General features: G+C 44.3%; 1 protein-coding gene across 1 annotated transcript in view; it reads left to right on the forward strand.

Moving 5' to 3' along the window:
- The first annotated feature begins 5,810 nt into the window (after positions 1-5,810).
- LOC140741050 (protein Wnt-9b-like) overlaps positions 5,811-12,505 on the forward strand; it is a 31,029-nt gene continuing 24,334 nt past the window's right edge. Inside the window, exons 1-2 of the mRNA XM_073070714.1 lie at positions 5,811-5,941; positions 6,265-6,518. Coding sequence (XP_072926815.1) covers positions 5,856-5,941; positions 6,265-6,518 — 340 coding nt within the window. The 5' untranslated portion in view covers positions 5,811-5,855. The remainder of the gene's footprint in view (positions 5,942-6,264; positions 6,519-12,505) is intronic.

Below are 12,505 nucleotides of genomic sequence, written 5' to 3' on the forward strand. Positions count from 1 at the left end.
CTGCACAAGGCATCTGTGTTGGCAGTCCAGTCTAGCTTCTCGTCCAACTGTACTCCCAGATACTTGTAGGTCTTAACCTGCTCCACACATTCTCCATTAATGATCACTGGCTCCATATGAGGCCTAGATCTCCTAAAGTCCACCACCATCTCCTTGGTCTTGGTGACATTGAGACGCAGGTAGTTTGAGTTGCACCATATCACAAAGTCCTGTATCAGTTTCCTATACTCCTCCTCCTGTCCATTCCTGACACACCCCACTATGGCCGTGTCATCAGCGAACTTCTGCACATGGCAGGACTCCGAGTTATATTGGAAGTCAGATGTGTACAGGGTGAACAGGACCGGAGAGAGTACGGTTCCCTGTGGCGCTCCTGTGCTGCTGACCACTGTGTCAGACCTACAGTCTCCCAACCGCACATACTGAGGTCTATCTGTCAAGTAGTCCACTATCCAATCCACCATGTGAGAGTCTACTCCCATCTCCGTTAGTTTGTGCTTTAAGATCTTGGGCTGGATGGTGTTAAAGGCACTAGAGAAGTCAAGGAATGTAATCCTCACAGCACAACTGACCCCATCTAGGTGAGAGAGTGATTTGTGCAGCAAATACGTGATAGCATCCTCCACTCCCACCTTCTCCTTATACGCAAACTGAAGCGGATCCCGGGCGTGCCTGGTTTGTGGCCTCAGATTCTGTATTATCAGCCGCTCCATGGTCTTCATCACGTGCGACGTCAAGGCAACAGGTCTGAAGTCATTCAACTCCTTTGGTTGTGGTTTCTTCGGTACCGGGACAATACAAGATGTTTTCCACTGTCTGGGTACTCTTCTCTGATCTAGACTCATGTTGAAGATGCGCTGTAGTGGTTCTCCCAGTTCAGTTGCACAGGCCCTCAGTAATCGTGGGGAAACTCCATCCGGTCCAGCCGCCTTGCTGGTACAGATCTTCCTCAGTTGACCTTCCACCTGTGCAGCCGTAAACCTGGGCGTGGGCCAGGTCTCCTGTGAGTGGATATTTTCCTGTGAGGGAAGTAAGCCTGGTGTGAAGTTCTGCAGTGAGGGTGAGAGAGAGGGAGAGAGAGAGTGAGAGAGAGAGCAAGAGAGAGAGAGAGGGAGAGAGAGTAAGGCCTTAAGACATAGGAAGAGAGAGTGGTTATTAACTACAGTGGAATAACTAAGCATCGTTAAGGCCAGCTCATGATTTCCTTTGTTACTTATTTATTGAGCTACTGCATTTAAATAGAAGACCAGCACATTTTACACCAGTTTCACGCTCCCTTGGTTTAATGCTCCATGTAGGTCTATTTTTTTTTGTATTTTCACCCCACTTCTAAGCATTTCAGCAAAAAGGTTAGCTTCTCAGTGCCAGAATAGGGGTGAATATTTATTTATATCTCACATTTAATATCATCATTCCCAAAATTCTGATTGAGAAATTGCAGAACCTGGGCCTCTATACCTCCCTCTGTAATTGGATCCTCGACTTCCAAACCGGAAGACCACAATCTGTGTGGATTGGTCATAACATGTCCTCCTTGCTGACAATCAACACTGGCGCACCTCAGGGGTGTGTGCTTAGCCCACTGCTCTACTCACTATATACACATGACTGTGTGGCTAGGCATAGCTCAAATACCATCTACAAATTTGCTGAGGATACAACCATTGTTGGTAGAATCTCGGGTGGTGACAAGAGGGCGTACAGGAGAGAGATATGCCAACTAGTGGAATGGTGCCACAGCAACAACCTGGCACTCAACGTCAGTAAGACAAAAGAGCTGATTGTGGACTTCAGGAAGGATAAGATAAAGGAACACATACCAATCCTCATAGAGAGATCAGAAGTGGAGAGAGTGAGCAGTTTCAAGTTCCTGGGTGTCAAGATCTCTGAGGATCTAACCTGGTCCCAACATACTGATGTCGTCATAAAGAAAGCAAGACAGTGACTATACTTCATTAGGAGTTTGAAGAGATTTGGTATGTCAACAAATACACTTAAAAACGTCTATACTGTAGTTGTACTGTGGAGAGCATTTTGACAGGATGCGTCACTGTCTGGTATGGGGGGGGGGGATACTGCACAGGACCAAAAGAAGCTGCAGAAGGTTGTAAATCTAGTCATCTCCATCTTGGGCACTAGCCTACAAAGTACCCAGGACATCTTTAGGGAACGGTGTCTCAGAAAGGCAGTGCCCATTATTAAGGACCTCCAGCACCCAGGCCATGTCCTTTTCTCACTGTTACCATCAGATAGGAGATACAGAAGCCTGAAGGTACACACTCAGCGATTCAGCAACAGCTTCTTCCCCTCTGCCATCCGATTCTTAAATGGACATTGAAGCTTTGGACATTACTTCACTTTTTTAATATACAGTATTTCTGTTTTTGCACATTTTAAATAATCTATTCAATATACATAATTGATTTACTGGTTTATTTATTATTATGTTTTATTTTATTTATTATTTTCTCTCTCTGCTAGATTATGTAATACATTGAACTGCTGCTGCTAAGTTAACAAATTCACGTCACATGTTGGTAATAATAAATTTGATTCTGTTTCTGTTTTCATATGAAACAAGGTGAAACCTAAATTCACATGCAAAGTACATTTTATTCACAGAACCTGGGGGCGAGTGAAAAACGAGCTGCTGAAGGAGGATCCAGTCCATGTGGAAGGGTCTCGACCTGAAACATGGGCTGCCCATTTCCTTCCACACATGCTGCCTGATCCACTGAGTTCTTCCACCAGCTCTTCACTTCGCTCCAGATTCAAGCTTCAGCAGTCTCTTTTGTCTTGGGGAAGTAGCAACAGTATTAGTTGGCGGGGTGCCTGGAACATGAAGGCGACGGGCACCTAGAGCCTTCTTGCTGGCCACACTGCGGAAGCTAGCAATTTAAAAAATACATAAATATATATATTAACTGGAGGACATATTAATAACATAATTGAAAACATTTTAAATCTCTAAAGCGTCCTTTCCCCTTTATCCTATTTATATAACCATCCACAGAATTGTTTCTGATTAAGCCTTTGCATTTTCCTCCATAAAATCATGAACTTCTAACAACACGAGTTGAAACCTAAACTGAACAAATAATCGTTTCTTGAACCAGACCCGCACAGAGAACAATGTCCGTAAATTAAGTGTTTTAAACCGTCAGTTCTAACAGCTGTAACTTTTCGTAAAAACTGCCTCGTAATCTCGGGGCACTTTCTAACGCAGACCAATTTGCCAGTTACAGAATATCGCTGGTCACTCAGCGGGTTGCTAGTGCATCATGATTGTGATTAGAACTAGCGGAGATTTCTATGAGGAGATATTGTTACACGAGGATATGGTTTAATTTGGTCGGTGTACTGACCTTAGTTCCCTTTCAATTTGGATTACTCTTCTGGTTTAATTTGCACCGCAGATTGCTTCCAATACTCACGACTGATCGAATGATTGACGGCTTATTTGAAATAAACGTATTATACAAATTAAAATATGTTAATTCCTTCACACACTGTGATTGATAAGGTTCGGAAACGTTGAAGGTTATCTGTGCTCGAATGGAAGTTAATCACACAGGATGCCCCGATTCTCGGACACCCTGAATGATTATCGTTACTTTCACTTCTCATTAATGGGAGCAAACGACAAAACTGCCGATACCCAAATACCTAGAATATTTATAAAACATCAGGAACTCATTACCTGTTTCACATTGGGATAAATCATTGGATTATTTTGGGACTTTGGTAGTCAAGTCAATTATTTTACCATTGGTTAATTTAATTGATCTCCCAGGTCCTCTTCTGCCGGTCTCTTAAATGTAGACAGTCTTCCCCAAAAGATAATTGACAGCTTTTTTTGAACTACGCTCCTAAACTGTGGAATTCAAAACCTAAAACTATAAGGGACGTAGACTCAGTTGACAGTTTTAAACACCAACTCAAAACCTATTTCTTTATTCTGCCTTTAACTAATATATTTTGTCAACATGGTTAGTTATATTTATTTTATTTTTTTCTAATGTTTGTACTTCTATCCCATTGAACTCTATCATCAGTATGAAGAGTGCTTTATAAATATATTATTAATTGGAATCGAATAACACTGGAAATGTTTGTGTTTTCATCCAGTAAATAACCACACGAAAGGCAGCGAGTGTCTTTCGACCTGTACCACGAGCTGAGCTATCAACACCGATCTTCTCTTCAGATAGAACTCGGGACCCGAGAACAAGTATTTCCAAAAACAAAAGCGAGTCGATTTTATTCCTGCTTGCGGTCGTTTCATTTTGTTTTGGACCGTACAAGGTAGTGGTATGTGGTTCAGGAAAAATATTATAGTTCTGAGCGATTTACACGGATTTTAAAAAGGAAAGTGTTAACACTGGAGTTTATTGGAGCACTGAATCGGATTGGATTCGTGAGTGACATCACCTTGCAGTATAAACGCAGGTCAGAAAGATGACGTGAAATTAACGGTTTCTGGCTCTGCTACTTCTTCCCTAAAATGTGACATCAATTAATTTGTAGAATTTGTCGAATACTGTCTACTTGGAGAGCCCTGGGTTAGGGACTCGCCGTAGTCCTACTCCTTAACTGAGAGTGCTGGCATCATATAAATTCCAGATCCCATGGGCCCTCTCAAGTGGAGCCCAAAGATCACACGGGATGCTGGAAAGAACTCGCAACATTTCTATCACTAAAGCAGGCGATCTCATCATTATATCACAGCACACAGGCCGCGTCAGCCGACGCCTCTACCAAAGTGACCGTGAGATGCTATTACAACTGAAGTCTCTTATCTACTTGTCTGCAAGCTTTTTAAAGGAAGGAAGGAACGGTGGCTGCGCATGTCCATGTTGGGCAAGTCAACCGCCTTTGCCGTAAGGTACAGCAGTATCTGGACAGGTAACTGCAGAAATAGTGCAGCACAGCCTCATCTCCATCCACAGCAGCAACATATATCTAACCGTTTAGTACGTAATTCCAACACTCCGGTTAGGATTTGGAGATACGATGATGTACTGTGAGCTTGGAAGACCGTTGCACAGTCGGTTCCTTTTGGAATGAGGTGATTTTTGAGGAGACTGGTAACTTCTCTGTACTAGCAGTATCCCACTAACAGTCAGGGTAACTGGCCAGTTTATTTTTTTATATTATAGACAAAAGAATAAACAATGCGAAAACATTCTTCGCGTCTTATGGTCAAAACATTCAGTAGTGTTAATTGCTTTAAAAAAAAAACAGAGCACCATTGCCGCTCATGCTTGAGGAACTTCCCCACCACCGACTCAGCCTTCGTGGAAGGAGCCGAGACTGTGGTCCTTTCCCACAGAACATTTGTATCGGCTTCAGCGCCTCTCTCAGCACATACTGGAATACGCCAGACAGCAGCATTCCGTTATGGGCATCTCGCCAGGCTGGGAGACCAACAAGTTTCGGGCAGACCAGGAGGTCTTCTTTCCCATGATGTCTATCCAGATGGGACAGACATTCTTTGGGAACAGTCCGTTGGTCAGAGAGTCCGCTGTTCACCTTTGCGTTTAACACGAACCATACATCCCACCACCAATTCCTTATGGAAGGGAGTGGGACAACCGATTGGAATTACTGGAAACAAACCACCTCCAATCCATTTCCAGGTGTTAAAATGCACCTGAGCCCCAAAGCTCCGCCCCCCAAATCTAGCCAATAGATCGCTGGATGGCCCGAGACAGTCCAATAGGACGAGTTCTGTATACAGCGGTTGGGGTGTGCCCTGGTCGCACGGTCCTTTAGTGCAGTGAACGCCTGACTAGCTCTACAGAGGCATTCAGGGCACCGCCAAACGAGATGAGGAGCAGTAGAGATCCGACAAAATGCGCTGCCGGCTCCCGAGCACTGGATCTCTGATCGCCCTGCTCACGGCAGCGAGCATCATCGCTCCCGGGTCGTCTTACTTCGGGTCGGTTCTACTGATATGGTCCATCTCTTTCCCACCCATAAAGCTATGTACCAGCATTTAAGCAATTTAATATTCAATTTAAACATGCAATGTATTATAGAATGTGAGGGTTAAGCGAGACAGATACCCCACACAGCGCCTGAAGTTGGAAAGTTGACTATCCAGTGGAGATGTCTTTCTGCAGCATGAACCATGCACTGTTTGGAGAAGAGATTGATCGGGTCCCTTTGCCCAGAGGTTCCCTGGTAAATGCCGGTTGCCGTTTGTTTCCCTCTCGTACATCTTTCCCCTCCCCTCGTTGATTCTCTTCTTCCTTTAAACAGATTGACCGGGAAGGAACCCTTGGCCGTCTTTTCAACCCCTATCGTGGAGGATTTCGGCACTGGGAAGGTTCATCTGAAGCAGTGCGACAGCTTGAAACTATTCCGCAGGCAGAAACGGCTGTGTCGGAGGGAGCCCGGGTTAGCGGAAGGTCTGCGGGAAGCGATCCGTCTCAGCACGCTTGAGTGCCGTTACCAGTTCAGGTCGGAGCGCTGGAACTGCAGTCTCGAGGGTAGAGGGAGCCTCATCAAGCGAGGTAAGTCAGGGTACAAACCCCGGGTATAAACATACAGCCACTTATGTTGAAGGCGATGATCAGAGTTGGGACATTAACTGGTTTAAACTTTAAACAGAACCACTAATCATTGTATTAAACTGTACTGACAGAGATTTAATCTAGCGAGTAATCCGTTTCAGTTTGAGAAGGATACAGTTTAATTCACGCTCGCATGAGTGGCGATGTGTAGGAGGTGCTTTACAACTGCTGTGTCTGTCTCTCACTGCTGAAGGAATCGACAGCTTAGTTGTTATCTGCTTCTAAGTGCCACTTCTCGCGATCTACTCCGCCACCGACCAGTGTTTCTAACATCGCAATCCCTCCTTCGGCGAAATCTCTCCGGCGTTCACTGATGGCCCTGTCACCACATTTCCCACAGGACCCCATTAATGCTCATAAGTGCTTCGCAAGCGAAAGGATAATCTGTCGGTGTTCGAGTTTATCATTCATTCCCATGCAATAAACCTGTCAAAACAAAGCCTAACAGGGAAACTGTGCAGTTTCAGGAGGAAAGGTTGCTGCGCAGAGCGGAGAGGGGTGCAGGTGTAATGGTGAATGGTGAAAGTAAAAGCAGTCCCAATACCCGTAAGTACAGCCGGGGCACCACGGTTAGCGCGACATTATTAAAACTCGGGCCGCCAGAGTTCGGAGTTCAATTCCGGTATCCTCTGTAAAGAGCTTGTACGTTTCCTCCGACGTACCGGTTAGTAGGTTAATTTGTCATTGTAGGTAGGCTGGGGTGAAATCGGTGCGTTGCTGTGCGGCGTGGCTCGAAGGCCCGGAAGTGCCTATTCCGCACTGCATCTCTAAAAAGAGACTAGGAACCAAAGCCTGGTGTAATTGGGAACATCTCAGACTAATTGAACTCAGGAGCCAATACAAATACAAGGAGGCAGACAGCACTCACGACAGAACATTACATACAATTACTGCGTGTGAGAGTTTGATATTGTATCACGGGTCATTAAATTATTACGCTTCATATGATCCTATAATACACTTCATGATATTAATATTATTGTAAGGTATTGCAGAATACCACTGAAAATAAAGCTCACTTAACAAGGGACTTTATAGAGCATAGTAGCAACATATAGTAAATAGAAGGGTACATGGACTATCTTCACCAAGTCGAAATCCTGGAACTCATTCGCGGTAATTCAGCTTGGGGTTCAGTTTGAATGCCTTCAGCAGGATTCAACGACTGAAAGAGGCGGGTTGTTAGCTGTGCTCAATGTAGCTGGCCTTGTCGACAACGCCCACATCTCTGTCAACGGATAAAAAGTCAGAGTGCATCAACCCGCTTGCTATTGAAATTTACACGCTGCTGGTATATTCAAGCAGATCAACGAGTGACTTGTGGTATTACAGGGGATTACAGCATATTAGAGCGTATTTCCAGATATTAGTTAACTATTTTTATAGCTCTTTAAAGAATATTGAAAGATACTTAAGAGTAGATTACCGATACAACGCCTTGAAGATTTCAGCATATCAAATAACATTTTGACTACGATACGGCTTATGATTGAATGGTTCAATATTGTCATATATAGTATAATGTATCATGAACAGAAATTATTACAGAAAATTATATTATTATATTCGTTATAAACACGTTAAATTACTGAGAGGTTTTGATGTACTTTAGTCAAACACAGCGCTTATTTTACAGAAATGTCATACATATGCAACAGTGTTGCTGGTATCTTTCGGAATTGTTAGCAAGTTTTCAACCTGTGGAACACGATTAGTTTTTGTGTCCTGAATAGACCGGGATGTGGGCGCCGTACAACACCGAATCCACAGCTCGTGTGATAAAGTGAATGAACATTCAGTCATATTTGTTCACCTCAGGGCACCATGGTCCATTTTCCAAAATATGAGCCAGAGGGAGAATTTGAGACTCGAATGTAAGACAGCAACTGTACAGCTCCCCCCCCCCCCCCCCCCCCGGCTGGCTGGTCGCCAGATGTTCATCTGATCTCCGCTGCTGTAGTTTGAGTGCATGTCACCTCCGGCCATCTCTCCTCACCATTCTCCGCAGCCTCTCCTATCCGAAGTGGCCCTACAGTCTTGTCTGTCTGAAGAATCTGTGGTGACTCGCACTCCTGTGAACTGTCGCCTGTAAAGCTCTTTAGCGGGTGATACGAATTCTGTCATTCCAGGGTTGGCTCCGGTCTATCGTGTCCCCCACTCTCCGTAGGTTTTGCTATTAATCTGTTCTTACTGTTATAATGTGTGTGTGTGTGTGTGTGTGTGTGTGTGTGTGTGTGTGTGTGTGTGTGTGTGTGTGTGTGTGTGTGTGTGTGTGTGTGTGTGAGAGAGAGAGAGAGAGAGAATAGGGAGATATACTTATCTTACCTTTTACCCATTTAGGGTATTGGGGTATTTAAAGGAGCCCAAAATCACCTGTAGAACCATAATGCATTCGCATTACTTCGTGTGAGGTATGCGGATTTGTTAGTGCATCTAGATCGTAAAACTTGCAGATAGGATACAATGTCGTAATATGGATACAGATTTGTATAATTTGTGTCGACTAACCTTTGGAGCAGCGCATTATATAGATTATCTTTGGGAAGAATGTATACTATTACAAAACATCCCTTCTTCAAAACCTCTCTACCTCAGTCCCACACACGTCCCACGCAGAGATGTTCTGTAATGTAAACAGAACCCTTTATAGCTAATTTTACCGTTTCATTGATTTACACCATTAATAATTAATAAAAGGCAGCCGACTGAAATATTCACTAATGTGTTATCTATTAAACTCTAATAGTACATGTTTACAATTGGAGGGCACGCGGGTGGCTTCATTCAGCATATGTCAGCGCTTCAAAGTAGCTCACGGGCAATTGTCGGTTGTTTCGTACAGCATGGCCCGGCCCGGGAGGGGCAGGCGCGAGTTTGTCCGTTCGGGAACCGGGGTTGGATACGAAACAACTGGCAGTGAATGGTCCGGGAACCGTCTCAGAACCCTGGAATGTGAGGCCGTTCTCCTTTTTAATTATCATTGAGAGAGACGGGGCAAATTTTTTTACATTGAGATTGGTAGGTGCTTAAAACAGGTTGCCGGAGTAGTGGTGGATGCAGATATGGTAGTGGTATTAGACACATGAATATGCAGGGTGGAGGGATGTGGATCATGTTCAGGCAGAAGGAATTTAGTTTAATTTGGCGTGGTGCTCGGTACAGCCATCGTGGGCCAAAGGGCCTGCTTTTGTGCTGTACTCTCCTGTATTCTAATTCCCACCGGTCCGTGGCAATGACCACATGACTCCTGACAGTGAAATGACATCGTCCACCCAGCCGCACGTTAACCCTTTCAGAGATGGAGATTGGTAAAAATGTGTTCATAAGCAGCGCATGAGGCACATGGGGGAACGAACGGGAGGGTCCACACGTCAATTCTACTCCGTGGACAGTACGGAGTGATAGTGACAGTCGGATGAATGATGGAATGATGAATGAACCCCCACCCTACCCCATTCCCAGAACACCCTTTAGTCTTTCCCATCCCAGGTTCGCTCATCCTTGGCTCATCTGGAAATCTCTCTAATTACTGGATTATTTTTAGATCGGAAAGGCGTTCGGTTCCCAAAGGAAAAGGGCGTTCGGATATGAGCCCATGCACGCAAACGGCGCCTTTAATCTCGGCAGAATTTCAAGTCAAAATAAAATGCGCTGTCTGGGATGGGCTGCGATATCGATTTAATAACGCGATTTAATCAATCCAGTTCGGTTTCGGTGTAATATTTTCTTCAAGTGGATTATACCTTAAATTTAGCCTATCGGACACACAGCATATCCTAAACACACACACACACACACACACACACACACACACACACACACACACACACACACACACACACACTCATATAGAAAGATAGACAGACACACACATGCTCTCACTCACACAGAAAGACAAATAGACAGACACAGACATACAAGCACACAGACAGACAGACACACACACACACACACTGTAAGTGGATATCATGGACTGAGTCTGATTGTAATCCACACCTCTCACTCCGCCTGATTTTGACAAATCACTTTCCAATCTATTTAAACTTCCGCGGGCACAGCTTCGATTCAATTTAAGGGGGAGGGGAACATTGTTTAATTTCATTCATAGACTTTAGATAATTCAAATTCCGGAACTCATCTCTCCAAGCCACTTATAACCACCTGTAATGTCCATTCCACATCGACAGTTTATTCATTTCCACAGATGCTGCCTGACCTGCTGAGTTCCTCCAGCATTTTGTGTGTTGTTCTGGATTTTCAGCGTCTGCAGATCTCGTGTTTATATTTCACAGCAACCTCCTGTTTACTTTATCCAAATAAAGCGACAGCACAGTGCAGCCATTCAAGACCCAATGGGATTTATCAAACTAGCAGATTAGAATACTGTCCAACAAAAAAGTACTGTCCGAAAGGAGGGTACAGAGACTCCGGGAGGAAGTATCAGGGAGAATGCAAACAGCTCGCCGTCCCCTTCTTTCTTAAACGGTATCATGTTAGCGCAGACATTGTGGGCCGAAGGGCCTGCTCATGTGGTGTACTGTTCTATGCTCTAACTCACCTCCGCGGGGTCAAGAATTGGTTAAATGATCTAGTTATGATAACAGTTTGATCGCAGTTCAGGATTTACAGATTGGAGTGCTGTAATTAGAACTTGGAATGAACCACAGTATTCCGTGTTAGTGAAGTGGAAAGGATGTGCTTGAGACATCATAGTGATCACCACAATATGCTTGCTCCCAACACATAACAAATTGACTTGCCCCTCCATTCATCCATCTCCCCCTGACCCAACGCATTTATCTTCCACTTTCTAATTCTCGTTCCCGACTATATAATCTAATGAATATGAAATTAAGACGAAAAAAACAATACGTGCGGTATTGTGCCATTCAGGGTGTTATTTTAAGTGCTTTAATTTTACAGAGCAAATGCCCTTGAGCAATCTGGGTGTCGATTTTATACTCGTTTTCCGGCCCTGCAATGATCTGCTTTGCCTCGGTTCAAATTGCTCACTCTCCCTCGGCAGCTGTTGGCACATCCCCGCCACTCACCTTCTTCCCTTTCTACCCCTTTATCATCCCTGCAGCTAAGTGCTGCGTTTAATACTCACCACCCCTATTAATTACACTTTCAAATAACTCAGGGAGAGGTGCGGAGTCGACCAGGCGAAGTTTGATCTTCCCAATAGCCTGTTAGCAATCCAATTGCGCCTAATGAACCTCGACAGAACGAAGTACACACATCTAACCGCCTGTGGAATACTGAATGTCTTGGACCTCAGCTGAATATCTTAACCGCAGAAAAGAAAGTGGAAAAATATAAAAACAATGATGCATCTCCCTTTAAAATAAAGAAAAAGGATTCCCAGACACCCTTTCAAATGTATAGAATATGCAGCTCCTGCTCCTCGTCCTTAAACAATCAACACCTCCGCAACCTCTCCTTTAACAACCGAAAATATATTTTCACATCAGGAAATCCAAGACCATTTTACCAGTAATTAGTTGTTACATCTGTCGTAATGTAGGCTTCATTGCAATGGATGGTGTCTTAAAGGCAAAGGGCTTCTCGCCAACTTTGCTCTGGTTTATAGAGTATTGAAACGGTATCATCAAAGTAATAACTGCTGACTGCAGCCATTTAGGTAACTTTGGCAGCACTTATGATAAAGGTCCTACACTTAACGAGGACATATTCACCTAACAGCTATAATGACTAATGCCAGTATACTTCTTCTTAAACCCATTACCCTAACTGGGCATCATCAGCCAACAGCGTCTTCCCGGAGTCCTCTGTCCCGCGGAAGGTTGTTCCGCCCTGTGACTCTCGCTTACACCACCCGACTTCATACGTCTCTGAGGCGAATATCCTTCCTCTCCCAGGGATGAGGTCTTTGGAGATTCTGTTGGCATTTCTGTAGCTCTGGG

This window comes from Hemitrygon akajei, chromosome 18 (assembly GCF_048418815.1).
Source record: "Hemitrygon akajei chromosome 18, sHemAka1.3, whole genome shotgun sequence".
In the NCBI taxonomy this organism is placed as follows: Eukaryota; Metazoa; Chordata; class Chondrichthyes; order Myliobatiformes; family Dasyatidae; genus Hemitrygon; species Hemitrygon akajei.